The sequence below is a fragment of the Lissotriton vulgaris genome, chromosome 6 (assembly GCF_964263255.1).
Source record: "Lissotriton vulgaris chromosome 6, aLisVul1.2, whole genome shotgun sequence".
In the NCBI taxonomy this organism is placed as follows: Eukaryota; Metazoa; Chordata; class Amphibia; order Caudata; family Salamandridae; genus Lissotriton; species Lissotriton vulgaris.
In genome coordinates, this window is record NC_141694.1 from 1,100,865,629 (window position 1) to 1,100,882,967 (window position 17,339).

At 41.5% G+C, this 17,339-nt stretch overlaps 1 protein-coding gene across 1 annotated transcript in view; it reads right to left on the reverse strand.

Annotated features, from left to right (window-relative positions):
* Positions 1 to 17,339, reverse strand: part of LTV1 (LTV1 ribosome biogenesis factor) — a 235,808-nt gene that overhangs the window by 166,927 nt on the left and 51,542 nt on the right. The window contains exons 3-4 of the mRNA XM_086927165.1: positions 6,272 to 6,460; positions 4,930 to 5,017 (exon numbers count right to left, since the gene is read on the reverse strand). Of these exons, the coding sequence (XP_086783291.1) occupies positions 4,930 to 5,017; positions 6,272 to 6,460 (277 nt within the window). The remainder of the gene's footprint in view (positions 1 to 4,929; positions 5,018 to 6,271; positions 6,461 to 17,339) is intronic.

The following is a 17,339-nucleotide window of genomic DNA, read 5'->3' on the forward strand; positions in this document are numbered from 1 at the left end:
TTTCTGAATCTCCATCTCTATCTCCAACTGGTTGTCCAGGAATGTAGTTAAATCAGCCGGCTCATCGAAAATTCTAGAACGTCCTTTATAAGTAATGCGGAACTTCGATGGTCCAGAAAACGAAAAGGGAATACCCATCTCAGAAAAACGTTTCCGAAGATTAAGGAAGCCCTTTCTCCTTATGACCGTATCTCTGGCAAAGTCCTGAGAAATTGAGATTAGATGACCGTCCCAGAAGACTTGTTTAGCTTTCCGCATATGAGAGAGAATCGGTTCAGTGTGCTGATGTCGTAATGGCTTAAAAATGATTGCTCTTGGCTGGGTTGCAGATTTGGAACTAAACGTTGGAACACGATGTGCTCTTTCTATCTCAAACTCTCTGTGGAATGAGATTTGTAAGGTGTCCGGAATCCAATGAGATAAGAACTCTATCATAGATGAAGATGATTTCTCTGAATCTTCCGGCAAACCAAAAATGCGTAGGTTAGATCTGCGATTACGGTCCTCCTGCTCAGTAAGATCTCTTCGCAATGCCGCCATTAAGCGCTCCAAGTGGTTGAGGGATCTGGAATGTTTCTGCATACCATCCTCTGCACAACTAATTCATGATTCCGTAGCAGATACACGAAGAGAGAGGGCTTTAAAGTCATTCCCGATAGCAGACACTTCCACTTGCAGTAAATCTGTATTAGTTTTTGTTGACTGCGCAATATCATGCACTTCATTCAGGCGCATTAATATTGTGTCCAGCGTGGAAGTAGTGTCTGACTGAGCAGACTCAGGCGTAGGAGACACTGACTTAAGCCTTTTCAATGACGTGCCAACATCTTTTGAGTCTTTGTTGGTCGAGGAACGACCCATATTTGCAGCCATGAAGGAGCAGCCACCAAGAAAAAATATATAACCACTTGAGGGGAAGAGGAGAGCAAAAACTGCGCAGTCTGTATAAAAAAAAAAAGATATAGCACACTGAGCTCAATGGGCCCTAATTAAGTAGTAGCGGCGGACTTATATGCAGGGCAAGCAGGTAGCAGAGTGATGATATAGCCACAATTAGAACAGGAGGGCACAGCAATGAGGTCGTAGGAAAAAGAACTACACCGAAATAAGATAATTGCACTGAGAAAAAACAGCGCGTGGGCAACCTAATTTCCAGCCAAGCAGCAATAAAATGACAGAAAAAAGGAAAAAATATTACCAATTGTAGGCATCATAGAAGAAACATCCTGGACAGCCACCACGACCTGCAACAATGTATCAAACCGGCACTTCTGAGGAGAAGATGCCGAGTGTGCAGGAGCGGGAAAATGGCGGCCGTCTATGAGGAACCGAGCGTCTCTGGGTCGTGAAAGAGAAATCCTTCAGCCGGTGACCAAAACGTCAGGAAAACATCATGAAGCAGCTCCTGGCATGTTCCGCTGCTGAAGGCTGCCTTTTCCGAACACAGGGGCAGTCAAGGAACGGAGAAATGAGCCAGACGGGACACTCTCACCCCGGAGCTCAAGCGCGACCCGCCATGCTGAAGCGGCGCGCAAGCCACGCCCCCAGGCCCCAGTTTCTTTTAAATTTTCTAATGTATTCTGGAGAATAACTGTATTTTTGTTCTTAGTCGAAAGTGCAAATATCAGTCACTGTCTATACGAAGTAACTCAGTACATTTAAATGATAGGAGTTAATGACAAGTATACTTATCACTGCATGAATGCATGAAGATCACCACCTTTAAGAACTACTTGAACACTTGATTCATCATAGCGCACAAAGTTCCTACAACAGTTCACAGAGAACTGCTAAGGGTGGCAAAAGTAATCAGATGCCGATTATGTGTTTTCAGGTTTAAATGCAATTGATGCGATGGTCAAGCATTTTGGCTACAGGTTCTGATTTTCTGACATACATGCTTCCACTTTCAAAAGTCAATGATTCAATCCACAGTTTATGAAAGCTCAACCTATTCCCTTTCCGAATTATATCCCTGCATTTATGGTGGCCAGAAAAATGCTTAGAATGTACATATTTCCTTATGAATGCATTTCACACACTCACTTTACTTGCTCTGGTTATTTTCTGTGCACGATGTACTGCTTACTCCTGAGTCACATGTTGCAGAGATGCTTTCCTCATCGCATTAGAGGACTAGAAGTCAACTTTCACAATGACTACCGAAGCAGTGGTCCATAGCCCTTCTGAGTAGGCCATAAAACAAACAGTAATAAATAGAACCAATGAGTGGGGGTACAGGAGACAGACCATGCCTAGGTACGTGAAATCAGACCGATCTGCTGGAAAGGCTTTGGTTAGCCACATGACATACAATACAGCTCAGGCAAAGAAAACCTCAGTACAATCACTGCTCAATGAACGCTAGAACAAGCACAGACACAGGCCTCATGGAACTGTATTACCTTTTTGAATAATTTTGCGGTTTCCTGCACACCTAGGACAGATAACCCAACCGATGACCCATGTTAGGCAGTGGATCAAAATTAAGGCTCCCAGTTTTCCGTTTTTACTGATTTTTAAAGATAAATACAGACAGAAATCCATTTATTTTCTTGTATGTATTTATTTTAAATGTGGAGAAACCTGTAAATTAGGTGCTTTTTGAGTGATTCTAAATACACTTTGCTATGGCTACCAGGCCAATAACCATGTGGATTGATAGGTAAGAGTGTTAAAAAAGAAAGGAATTTTAGCAAAGAGGCTTAAGCAGCAGTAAATATGCACAAGGCTGAAACAAAAATGTGCATATTTTCATATAATTGCATTGACTGATCTTCTGCGGGTGCTCATATTACTAAAACCTGGCAGGCATTCAAGCATGACTCCATATTTATTGGGTAAATAAATGCAGAAATATACCAGTTTCAGCTTTTTTCACAAAACCCATAATAAATATGGATAAATACAGATAAAGTTGTCAAAAAATAAATATGAATAAGTACAGACGGAAATATCAAAAAAATAAATACCATATAACTGGGAGCCCTAATCAAAATACACGAACCAACTCAGAAGAGACAACCCAGAACACATTAAACATAGGTTGTGATTTTCAGACCCGCTCTGTGCACAGCCTCTAAAGAACATTGTCCGCACTAAGCGCGGTGAAGGGATAAGTATTAATCCCTATGTCACAAAGGAAACTTTTCATTCTGTATCCTCAAAGGCACAGACTCATAGTTTGCCAAGAGCTAAGTGAGAAAATAACTGGTGAGCTCTTACTGGCAAACTTTCATGCGAGGGCTGGTATCTACTGGAAGTTCGAGCTGAAGTGCAGTGCTGGAATTTGAAATGGGATATGTTAGGGCTGCATGTGGGTTGAAAAAGTGGTTTAAAAGCAGCGGAAGTAGAGTACTTGGACAAGGTTTCTTTTTATCTAGATGCATCAACGAGATTCTTAAAAGAGTGGTGAGTGAACAAAGGCATAACTTACAGCTTCGATTTATCTGGGTTCATACACCTGTATTTACAGCTGAGGGCACTGTATCAACTGATATTGCGTACAACTGAGTTTTGTCAATCTGGATTACAGCAGCATCATATCTGGTTCTAGATGAACATTCTTGAGGGTTCAACAGTTCTTCAAAGTCTAGCAGTTTTTTTTAAAGGCTTGGATCACAACTGTTCTGCTGACATATTGACTGAGAGTTTCCTGCCCATGTCTTGATGTCTAGACAAGTAGACCATCAAATTTGATGGTCTAGTGTTTGGTAAAATGTTTAACCGTTTGAACGAAGGATAAATTATGAACTAAAGATTTTATTTCATCATTATAAACAACTCTTCTGATTGATAAATGAGACAAGGCTGAACTGTTTATTTGGATTTACCGAACAAAGAACACACAAATTGATGTTGGCAACTAATTTAGAAAGTCTTCGTGTTTCACCTGCAAAATAGAGGTCTACCATGTAAGCCTTAGAACTTATCAACAGTTGTGACAAGACTATCATAACTGTTTGCCACTGTATCTCTCAACAGAATTTGAAAGGAATGTTAGTAGTTTAGTTAGGTCTGCTTGTAGATTAGTTTACATATATGCCAGTGTAGTTCTTGTTAGACCATTCCGGGCCCCTTTACATAGTTTGCAGCAGAGTCCAAAATTATGGTGCCATAGTAGTGCAGCACAAGAACCTTAGAAGGAGGTTGTGTTTAAATGGGTTGTGAACTTTTGGTGCCTGTGGGATTTGGACAACTGTATATGGCCTGTTAGGGAGGGAGAGGTGTGCGCCTATGTGCAGCAGAGGAGATGGACACTTGGATAACGAATATCCTTGTTGACTGCCGGCTAATTCTAATGCTAGTGTTAGTGCTACAACGTGGGTTCCCAGAGTAGAAGGTTGGGGTATGAGTTTGTATTGGTATATGAATAGATAGCTTGTTCTCCTTAAGCTTGAAGGCTTAGTTGTATGGGGCTATTCTAAGACCTGGGTTAATTTACACATTTTACAAAAATATGGCAATTAAAACTGCAGAACTGCTTGCCTGTAATGTAAGGTGTATTAGGACGTTTGCGGTTCATACTGTAAAGAAATTAATTGTTCATCGTGTTATTTTATTGGTTTGTACCCATTCATTTTATTTTAGTGTTGAAGATTGCCAATCTGACCCGAGCAGAGAAGAGGCATATCTAACCTTGCAAGTGTACAAATTATTGTTTCCGTTCTTTGCGCCATAAAGTATTAACTTTAGGCAGGCTTTACTGTACAGCCTCACAATGCACTGTGTGATACTCTGTCCATTATTTTGAAAATGTGCTGTAAGGAAACAGCAATAAAAGTTGCATTGATAATTGATGATTCTCAGGACTAACACTGAAACTGGCACAAGCATATAACAGACTTTATTATAGTTGGTCTCTGCACGCAAGAACACTTGGTATAATATTTACAATTCATACTTAAATTACAATGTGCGATGGAGTACCTGATATTGGAGCTGCCTTATTCAACAAGCCCACATTTTCCTCAAACTCTGATGCAAACACCGAAGAGGGCAAATTAATTGAAGGAGCCTGGAAAAAGAGAAATTTCTCAGATACAAATTGCAAATGGAAACAGCCATTTCATTATTTAATTATTTAAAAAACATCTCACAGCGTGGTATGGTTCAAAGTCTCAGCAACTGGCCTGCTTTACTCCCAATGTTTTTTTAGCAGCAAAGGTTTATTGATTTTATTGTAGGAGATACTAGCAAATGAGGATCAAACACCTTCAATACAGATTAAATCTGGGATCATTTCACCCAGTAGAATCTAATTAGAGGATACAAACTACGACATCCAAATTTCAAAATACAGCACAGAAGGCCCCTCATTGTTTTTAAAGTATTCCTATATTGGTATGCTCGGACACCTTCCAAGACAATATGGTTGGTCTTCCAAGAGGAGACATCCTTATGGCCAAACTTTATCATCTGTGTTTTTCTTTGAAGATATTTAGCATTAATTATGTGTATGATAATGGTCAAGACCACTCAAATCTGCAGATTGCCAGGTAGGGTTTCGTAGAATAAAACAGTCATTAGCAACAGTAAATAGTGGGAAACTAATATTACTACATTTCCAGTAAATACATTTTGCCTTCTTCTGTAACACTGGGATATGTGTCACTTGCAGAATAAAGCATAGGAGTGCCAGTAAGCAGGTCTTTGGAAGTCTACGATCAGCAATGGGAGTTATTTATAAACTGCGACAGAGAGCACCCTGGAATCACACATCCTCATCAAAATGGCTATCAATAGGAAAAGGGTCATCTGCACAACAATTCATTTTGTAACCCCAAAGGGCCTACTTTTCCTAGTGAATGTAAACATTACTCTAGTGCTTCTCTGTGTCCCATGCAATGGCAGAGGGGGGGGAAGGAGGATGATTCTCCTATGTCCTGGACCCTGCTCTATGGAGCTAGCTCCCTTTGTCCATAATTATACTCCAAGAATTCCAACCCTTTGGTTGGCATTGCCAAACTACTTTGTAGACTTTCAGCCGTATTGTTGTATCATTTAGGGCCTTCAAATTGTCTTACCCTGTAAAGATCCTAAACTGGCCAAGCACTAATGTGTAAGTAATGGTAATTGTCTATAGTACAAAATGTTCATCACAGTAAAGAAATCCACAAACCCAAAGATAAAAAAGAATGAATTACTACTAATGCTTTGCATGCTTGCTCCGCTCTGCTATAGAGGCACACCGCTCGACTCAATAGTGCACCTGGAAGAGCAGGGCCACACACATGTCATTGCAGACCTGCACTCAATAGGAGAAGCCTACCGGGATCTGAACAACCTCCTCTTCCACCTCTCCACTCTCAGTTGAGATTGTCCGACTCTGTGGACGAGGCACGCCAGATGGAACCAGTTCGTGGGGACCGACCTCCTTGAGATGCTGCAGGTAGTCATACTCGTCATCAAAGAAGACACCAAACTTCCTTTGCTCCTCTTGCCTCTTCTCAGCTTCAGCCTTGTGATGCAGACAAAGATGTGTACCAAATTAAATACTGTTTATGTTAAGACAACATTTAAATGCATTTCTTCTTCATATTTAATGATTTCTAACAATCTTTTACAGTGACCATGGAGAAATTTGTCAACCTAGAAATATGGCATCTTAAACGGGTATTTATGCAGGTCCAGTATTTTTGTCCAACACACATCGCAAAGGTAATCGCCTCCAATGTTTTGGGCGCAACTGAAGTTGTGGGTTTGGTGCTTCTGAAAGACAATGCTAAGATATGTAAGAAAGCTGTTCACTCTCCACACTTCTGGAAATCAGCGGGATGTCTGCCACGAGTGTGAAATCTATTTTGACTAATTTTTGCAACACAAAGTAAATGAAAAGGAACACACAAATATAAAAAAAACTGCCACATTTCAATAAATATCATTCCTCTAAAAAAAAATCATATTTTACAATTAGTATGCTGCATGCTATTTTAGATTTCGCTCTGCAAAGTAACAATAGAACTTCATAATGAAAGAGTATCACTGACCAACATCGAGACTCTATGGCAAGCCCAGAACTATAACTTTATCTGCATTCGATTAGACCATTGTATGTGTGACTTTTTCGTTCAGGACGTTTTCTGTTCTGGTGACTGGAAACTCGACCAATAGGGCTTTAGTTCACTGAGCTGTCCGGTCTTACAGCCATGGAAACAAAGGGTTAAACATGTCGACGCAAGGTTGCCAAAGAGTATTTGTAAAGTATGAACCAAGACGTTGAAATCCAATAAAAAGGTTTAATTGGTGAAGAGAAAGGCACAGAGCATCCAGGAAGGAGGAGAGCAGGATCAAACTGCCAAACAGGGAATCTGGAACATAGAACCAGGGAGGCTCACGCAGGAGCCAGGTTCTAGTTCCAACAAGGAAATAAATAAATAATCAGGAACATCACAGAAGGGAAATAATAGAATGCAACACATCTCCCTCCTATAAAACAAGCAGAGCTGTACAGAGAAGGGAAATATTAGGACAGGAACCTAGAAGGTAAAACAACAGGTCTGGCATTGGTTTTGACTCTATGAGCCACAGACTGAGAATGTGGAACGTTGTTACTGTCATGATGAGTAGGACTCTGAGCAGAACATTTGTCATGAGGAAGTATCTGAACAGGACCAGGAGGAACAGGCTTACACTTGGCAACCTTTCTAACGTTCCAGGCTCTGCCATCTTGAGTAATGACAGAGTTTCTGAAAACTTTAACAATCTTAATGGGATTGCTGAACTTAGAGAGACCTTTGAGAGTGAACCCAGGTTTCTTGATCTTGACCCACTCACCCACAACAAAATCAGGAACTCTCACATTCATTTTGCGGTCAAACAAAGTTTTCATAGTGTTCTGCTTGGTTACAACACGATTGGCCACTTGCGAAATATCCAAGTGATCAACCTTAACATCTAGCTTCTTAACCCACCAAGGACAGATATCGGAACTAGGAGTTCTCCCTCTTAGAAGTTGGAAAGGACTGACCTCCGTGACAGCATGTGGGGTGATGCGATACATCCAGAGTCTTTCCCTTACCACATCCTTCCAAGACTCTCCCGAAGAACAAGCAAGCTCCACAGCATTTTTAAGGACACGATTGAACCTCTCAACCTGGCCATTTTCCCTAGGTTCATACAATGAGGTAGTGTGATGCTTGATGCCACAGGAGACAAGAAAATCCTCCATGTCTTGGGAGACAAGTTGGACGCCGTTATCAGTAACTAGGATTTCAGGAGAACCCTCTCTAGCGAAAACTTCCCTAAGGAAGGAAATAATAACTGAGGTGGTGGCACAGGAGACAAATTTAACTTCCGGCCATTTGGTGTGGTAGTCAACTAAAACCAAAGCAAAACGAGCACACTCAGGAAGGCGATGGAAAGGACCAGAGATGTCAAAAGCTAGTTTTTGCCAGGGATGATCAGGCCAAGGAACAGGACTTAGGGGGGCAGAGGACACCTTAAGCATCTTATCACTATTGACACAATCCACACAGTCACGGACAGTTCTGTCTACCATCTTGTCAAGGCCTGGCCACCAAAAGTTGGTCCTAATGAGACGTTTCATAGAAGACATCCCAATATGAGACCTATGGGCCAAAGAAAGAATCTTGTTGTACAAAGAAGCAGGAGGAATCATTTTCCCAGCCTTAAACAAAATCCTACCCACAGCCTCAATCTCAGACGAAACTTGACAAAAAGGGGCAAATTCAGGTAACACAGATTTATCCTTGGGCCAACCTTTTTCCAAACAGTCAAAAATAAATGAGAAAATAGGATCTTTCTCAACTTCCGACATCCAGTCAATCTCAGAGATACCCCTGAAATCACTAGAAACATAGTCATTGACCACAGAAACAATATCAATTTCACGATTATCTGGGTTGGAACCAACATCAGGGCAAGGCAACCTGGAGAGGAAATCCGCCGTGACATTACTCCTACCAGGAACATACAAAACCTCAAAATCATACTCCTGCAACTTTGAAGATAAGCGTGCAATGCGAGCAGTTGAGTTCCAACCTCCCCCAGGAGACAAAATTCCAACCAAGGGCTTGTGGTCAGTTTTAAGAATGAATCTGTTGCCCCAAACATAATTGCGAAAATGCTCCACAGCCCATGTGCAGGCTAACAACTCCCTTTCGATGACCGCATACCTCCTCTCAGTGAGAGATAGGGTCCTAGATGCAAAGGCAACACACCATTCTTCTTTGCCAGAAACCTGACCTAACACAGCTCCAAGGCCATAACAACTGGCATCCACGGTGATAATGCACTTCTTGTTAAGAGAGAAGGATCTCAAAGTGGGAGCATTGATGATATCTTCTTTGATAGAAGAAAAGGCAGACTCCTGTCTTTCAGACCACACAAAGTCTGAGGACTTCCTGGTAAGCTCCCTGAGGGGTTCCATTTTCGTGGCAAAATTGCGAATGAACTTACTATAGTACTCGCATAAGCCGGCAAAGGAAAGCAATTTCTCCTTGTTATCAGGAGAAGGGGCTTTTACAATGGCATCAACAAGGGAACGCTTGGGAACAACACCGTCAGCAGACAAGGTGTGACCCAAGTATTCGACACTCTTACAAAATAATTTACACTTGTTAAATTTGAGGGTAAGACCAGCATCACATAACTTGTTGCACACATCCTTAAGATGGAGACGATGATCATCCACATTCTTTGAAAAAAATGAGGATATCATCCTGGAAACACTTTACGAAGGAGCTAACCTCTTTAAAAATATGGTGCATGGCCCTCTGAAACACCGAAGCGGCGGAGGCTAGGCCAAAAGGCATCCGCTTGAATTGAAAAAGGCCAAACGGAGTGATGAAAGCGGTAAAATGCTTTGCATCATCAGTCAATTCGATTTGGTGATAAGCGGAACGCAAATCAAGGGTAGAAAAAATGCAAGCACCATCCAACAAACATACCATTTCGTTTATATTAGGGAGAGGGTGACAATCAGTGATTAAGTTGGCATTGAGAGCCCTTAGGTCCACACATAACCTGATACTTTTATCGGGTTTTTGAGCCAAAACGATGGGCGAAACCCATTCAGAGGACTCCACTTCCTCAATGACACCTCCAAGGATCATGTCGTCCAATAAGATCTTGAGTTTGATAGAGGGGCCTTTTTATCGACCCTGGTAGCCTGAAGGCCCTACATGGCCCTGCGTGATAGAAATCTGAAAACATGCTAAAATAACTAGCTTTCCTCATTAGTAAATAAAGGCCCCAGGGCTCACTATGCTTAAGGCTTAAAAACACACGTTTCTGTGCATTGAACTGAACAAGGTAAAATTAGGCCTTCAAAGATTAGTTAGTTTCATTGCCAGCTTCAAGACGAACACACACACACACAGACGGGTGCCCGTTGGTACAGCTTCCTGAAACCCTTGCTAACGTTATATTTTGAAACATAGCTTGCACAAGTATAAGCAGCAATTTCTAGCAATAAACAGCATCTATCAGGGGAATTCACACTTTCAAAGATGTAGAAATGTGCGTGACAGAAAAATGTCCTTTTTTAGTAATGTACAACATGTAACCATTGTGGTTAGAAAGATGTTCCGGAAATGTTCTCTTTCAAAAGTACAAAATGTTCTCTTTCAAAAGTACAAAATGTTCTCTTTCAAAAGTACAAAATGTTCTCTTTCAAAAGTACAAAATGTTCTCTTTCAAAGGTACAAGACGTTCTGTCCTAAAAATGTACGGAACATGATGTACTGAAAACATTTCCTTCCGGTGTAAACCACCTGGACTGAAAGGGCGTAGGTCAGCGTCATCATAGAACCCTAGTTCCTCAATTTTGGGTATATCAGGCCCAAACGTCAAATCTGAAGCCAGAGCTCTGCTGATGCGACCTTTGCATGCAAGCTCTCCGGCTAGCCGATTGTCTGACTTGGGACTTCAAATCCTCTCTCTCAGGTGGTAGACTTCCTAAGCCAGATAATACTTTGTCTTTTTAAATCTCTGTCCTTGCTCTGTATTTTCCATTCACACCCAATTCCTTGCATTTTTAGGTTCCCTTAAACTACTAGGCCCTGCTGGTATAGTCTTCATAGTTAAAGTGCTTCAAGGCACTAGACTTTATAGAGTGTTCTGCTTTCCCTAACTAATTTCTATTATGCCTTTAAAAAGATCCCAGTCCTTTTTGCACCTTGGATCTCTTTAGAATGTTAAACTTGCTTGGGTAATTCTCTTCAGAAAAGCACCTTTGTAGGCGCTATGGTTTCTTTGAATGTATTCTGAATGTGAACTTGCGTTTTGTTTTAACCCTGACAGATTAAAGTCAGACTTTCAAACATTTCATTGCTCAGGCTGATCAATTAATAAATGCGTTTTCTGATGTACTTAAGACTTAACAAATAAAATGCCACTTTACATGTGATCTTTGTCATCTCATATCATTGCTCCTTGTTCCTCAGTGAAGTGTGCGTCGGTGACCTGTGACCACGGCTCATGACCACAGCAGGGTTGTTCGTAGGTTGTGACTCGTGACCACACCCCAGAGGGCTTTCCTTCCCCCTCAACAGCTGGCGCCCAACGTAAAATCGTACTACGTACTGTTTGCAGCGGATCCGGTGCACATCCACGACAGGTCCCTGAGGGGTCCGGGCTCCGCTCCTTTGCGGCAGAGACCACGGGTAAGACAAGGTTTTTTTTCCCTTGAATCTCCTGGGTCTCTGCTGCCTGAGGGTGCGACTGACTCTTTTTGGACTGTCTCTGGCTGACACCTGTCCCCTGCAGCACTATCTCTAGTCACGATTTGAACCCTCTCTCTCTCTGTCTTTGCGAGGTCACGATTTGTCACTTTCTTGTCAGAGGCCAGTATAGGCTTTTCTGCTGCATATTGGTTCATAACTGTTGTGCCTTCAAGGTTGGTGGTTTTCCTGTTTTGCACTCTTGTTTGCCCTGCCGGTTCCGGTCCGGAGGGAATGATTATAGCATCAATGGTTCTAGGTTTTTGATCCCTCGACAGTTAAGGTCTGTGCGCAGGGTGTCCCCCGGAGCCTCTGTGTCCGGGGTCGGAGTTTGAGTCTCCCCTTCTACAGTTCAAATCTGTGGGCAGGTTTATGATCCCTCTCCAGTTCAAGTCTGTGTGCAGGGTGTCCCCCGGAGCCTCTGTGTCCGGGGTCGGAGTTGAAGGCTCCCCTAGTTCTCCATTGTTGCATTATGGTTTGACGTACAATTGCATTTTGTTCTTTGCCATGTTCTAGGTTGATACCACATTACTACTTTGCATATAGTATTTTCTTTTTTATTATTATTTTTTTCTCTCAAAACTGTTTATTGCCTATTTACATAGCATTTTGTGCTCTTCCTCTGTTCTGGTCTGTTCAGTTCTCATCTTCGCACTTCCTTGTTGCCCATTCTTCTCTCCTGCGCCCTTCCTCTGCCACTTGTGCCCCTACGTTCTCATCCATGAGGGCTGCCTTCACGCCCTTCCATTGTTTACTTTCTTCTCCTCACGATTTATTTTAGCAAGGTTTGGGTGTCCATATCTTTTGTTCAGTTCCACTTTTAGTCTGCTTTACTGACTGGCTTTGTCAGTTGCTGCCGTGTTCTCTCGTTCCGCGAAGGTACAGAAAGAGGAAGTAACTTGTGGTATTTTCAGATTCCCCCCTCCTTTCTCGCCCATTCTTGCACACTGTGGTGCTCCACCGTGTTTAGTGAGATTTAATATCTAGGTCCTTTGTACTGTACTTTCAGTTTTTATGACGCATCTTTTTATATCTTTTTGATTTGTCTTTGAATATGTTGTCATGGTTGATATTTATTTTTTGCCTTGCTGTTTGATTTGTCTTTGAAAGTATTGTCATGGTGGATATTTGTTTTTGTTCCATGTAAACTGTCCATTGCTTTGCTCTGTGTAGTAGTTGTGCTTTGATGGTGCTTCTCTGTGCGTCCAGTGACATAGCGTCTCAGTCCTAGTTGCACCATCTCCCACAGCCGCCAGGTGCCCTACCTGGCCTTCCCTTTCCCATTGCTGTCTGGGTTGTATCTCCCTTTCCTTATTGCAGCCCTGCTAGGTAGGTGGCTAGCCGTCTAAAGATACGCACTGACGTTGCTTCTCCTTGCCTCTGGAATAACGAGGGTCTTTGTCTATCATTAGCCATAGCGACTGATTGCCAAAAAGGGGGGACGTGTATCCAAGTATTCCTCCTAGCCCCTTGACGTCCTCATCACATCCTCTATATCCGTGATGTCCAACACCACCCCACGTACTATAAATTGCTCTATCCATCTGGTACATGACGTCCCTATATCAGTCCATAACACCACTTTTAACACGTTAACAGAGCTTGATAACAAGAGCCGAGAGAGACTAGCCACTGCTTGGGAACTTCTGGGGTTCATCTTCACTGCAACACCCAGGTTCACATCTATACACTTTCCTTGACTGACATATTTGCTGCTACACATACATTATTCGGCCCATTATCTCCAGACACCATTTGCCCTGCCCTACTTTGGCCTGGCAACTCAGCCAACTCGTCTACCTCTGACGCACTATCCACGTCCCACTCCACTCATTCGATCCATTCCGGTCACTCAGACGGCTCAAACTCCACTGTCATCATTGATGGGGAAGACTCAGATTCATCAGATTCTACGCAGTCTGTTGTAAGTCCACCCATTCGTCACCACCAAGACAAATAGCCCCATGCGGACGCTTCAGGCAGAGAAAGGAACACTAGATCGATTCCCCAACTTTCCCAACATCTAGGGTAAAGATACAAGCAGGGCACACCCAAGCAAGCGAATAGCATTTCTCCTCACAGGCTCACAGTGAACAACATAGATACTAGTGTCCCTATGAATAAGATACTGAGTTCTACTAAATATAAGAATACCTACTGACTTTGACATATATTTTATCTTAAAATTGAAAATTGGGAAAGACTGCTAGTTCTATCAAGCTTTTGAACAAAATACCCATGTCAGTCTAAGATTGCCTATGCGAGTTGTGGCAGCCAGCTCCACTACCCTGGTTGCGCTGCTGCACAGAATCAAGAATTATAAGACGGTATATACCTCTGTGTCATTAAGGGTGTAGAAGAGGGACCTATACAAGATCTCAATTACAGCAACTAAGAAGGAAGAGTATAGGCAGAGAGTGTCACACCATAGACCCCCATTAAAAGATTATCCTGCATTTATACATTTAACTGGGGGGGGTTTAACATGGAATGCTTCTAGGTGGGCAATAAATAGCAGCTAAAGCTTCAATGACCCTAGCACCAAGGAAATAGTATGAGGAATAAGGCTCCCAATGCTGCATGATTTATTACTCTAAAATAAGCTTCACAAACATTGGCAAATTCAAAACATTACGCGTTTGGAATATACCAATCTTTTATATCAAATATATGCGTTTCAATTTTGATATACATACATTAATTCAACAAAGCACTAAATAGGTTTTAATTTCGTAAATTGAACTGCATACTGGAGAGCTACCAGTAGCTCAAGAGCTACTGGTTGGAGAAGCTTGTTGCAATCACAAAGCAGTGGTGGTTGACATGAGCATGTAGTGTGTTTTTCATTGTAGGTTACATTTTTAAGTAGTTCCATTGATTTAAGATATTATTCTTTGCATTTTGAATGAGTCTGATTTGCACTCTAGAAATGTGCATGTAAATGCCAAGACTTTGCCAGATGCCCAGTGTAATGTTGAAAACAGTTCTTCTACCATATAAATGAGGTATTTTCTCTATAACGTGCACATCTATTTATGTCATAAATTTGCAAAGCACCCCCTCAAATAAAAGCCGCCTTGGTTTAGTGCCACAGGACCATGACAGTTCACCCTTTCATTGCATTTGTATGTGCTTTAAAATTGTAAATTCGTGCACGGTTAAAATTTCCGCATTTAGGGATTTCTGACTGATTGCTATTGAACTTTTAAATAGTCATTCTAAACTAATAGGTTGTCATGATAGCAGCACCTGTCAGTCAAATGACGGCAGTCAACATACCGCCTGCGCTGCTACAACAGCTCACCATGCAATACATCCAGGCCCCATTACAGCCTGCCATAATATACTTAGAGACCCAGCCACAACAATATGCACAATACGTTCAGGCCCAACGACAGCCAGCTGATCAGTACATACAGCCACAGCCCCCAGTACCATACATAGCAGCACAGCATGCCTACAGAAATGACCAACAAAATTATTATATAAATAACAGAAAGAATGCCACCAGAAAATCAGGTATACAGGGAAGAGTAAATGGAATGGTACAACTGAGGCTCCAATCACAGCCAACACAGCGCACTTGTTATTATTGCCACAGAATAGGTCACATGCAAAGACAGTGCCGCAATAGGCTTCGAGACCAAAGCCAGCAACTTATGAGTCCAGCCCAACAAGGACTAAGCCCCTATGGCCCCTATGAATGTGGCCCAAGTCCAACAATAGTTCCTGTGAATGCACGTTCCCATGCAACAGCAACAATAGACACCTATACACAAAATAATGCCCCAAAAAGGAAAAAATGCTGCAGCACCAAGGTACTAAGTACGAAATAATTTATTCGTACCAGTATCCGAATTCAGTCCCAGTTTAAGTAGGCAAGCAATGGTCTGAATTCAGGAACAGATCGGGGAGGGTGTTACAACAGGGCACTGACAGTTGATGTTCGCCATTACAAAATAGGGTTTTTGAAATTTTGGCTTGCTTTCAAGTTGAATGATGCCACTAGCCTTAGAGCAATGTAGATGTCGGAGCAGATAATAATAAAATAGAAAAATCTCCCACAATTTCTTATGCACAGAAATAGTGAGAGAATAGGGGGATAAAATTATGGAATGGAATATACGGCGTTTACTCAGCATGCACGACATACAGAGAACATGAGCCTGTGTTTAATGTGATGTTAAATATTCTGGTCAGCATAGCCTACAATTAAAAAAGCACATGTTTTTAGATGTTACAAGGTGACAGAAGAGTTAACAGGTTTTGTTTCAGGCTGCCGTTGGAAGTAGCCAACCACAGATTCTGGGCGTTGAGCCAGGCAGGAAATACATTTCCTGTGGTCTGTAACGAGAGGTTTTAGGCAGTTGGAACATCGATGATCGCAGGATCACACAAAATGAGAAATATACACTTATGTATATATAAAAATATATATATATGTGCATAACAGAAGTAATATGTAGGTATATTAATAATTTTATTTCTAGGTTCTTCAAAATTGCATGAAATATGTACTTATACTGTACGGCGACTGTGCTAAAATGCTTTTAAGCAGTACATGAGCCAGGGACTAAAATACTGATTGTGCATTGAGAAAGACAAAAGGCTAACAAAATATTTGAGGCTTACTGGATTTGGCAAGGCTTGTTTATTTTCATGTTGCAAAGAAATGGTACGTCCCTGATTCAGGTAGTTTAGTGAAATGTTTTAGCATTTCGGTTTATGAGCCTGGGGCAGGTTATGAACAGGTGTCACTGTGACAGAGATTTTCAAATATGTTTTACGTAGAGACAAGCTATAGCCCAACATTTTTTTAAGTTCCTTTTTTTAGATAATGGATTCTTCTTTAAAGTAACTTATACAAAAAGGCAATATAATTCCCAGATTCTTTCCTTCATTTTGGAGTTCCCTCCATACCCCAGCTAGCCAACACACAACATACAGCAGTGAATAGCACCACTATTGCCAGGCCGGTTGAAGTACAGTTGCAGACTTCAGATGGTTGTACATATTTTTTACCTGCTTTAAAAGTTTAAATACCCTGGAATTATGACAGTATCATGTTTTAGGTGTTTAGTGTATTTTCTTTTTTTAAGTAATGAATGTTCCAAGGTTTCACAAAATTATTATTTATGCATCAACACAAGTGAAAAATCTTCTGAAATAATGAAAAATATTAAAAATAACAAAAGTTTGTATACACTAACATGCACTGCGAAGTTTCTTTCAAAGTCAGGTTTCCAGGAAGTGGGGCCACATCAGTTCTGGGCTTCGACATATGAATAATGGAACACAGATCTTGGCCCAAAGACTTTTGGAAATAATAGACTACTAACCAGCAGCTGTCCCCATTGCCAAGAGGAAAGAAATAACAGAACAGACTTCAGGGTCAACTCTACAAATCAGAGAAGATTGACTTGTTTCCATTTGACTGTCCAAAAGGAAGAAGGCGGTGACAGCTTGGTCGTTTATGGATTCAGACGTAACCACAACACCTGCCGCACAGAAGTGTCCTATCTAAAGTTATGTATTTTGTATTATAATATTTTGCAATACTGGCAGAAGTGGAATTAGATAGATTGAATTGGTTTTGTTTAAATTGTGTTAATAGGAAGACTTGTATTGCTCATATCTTTGAAGTTGCCAATAGCA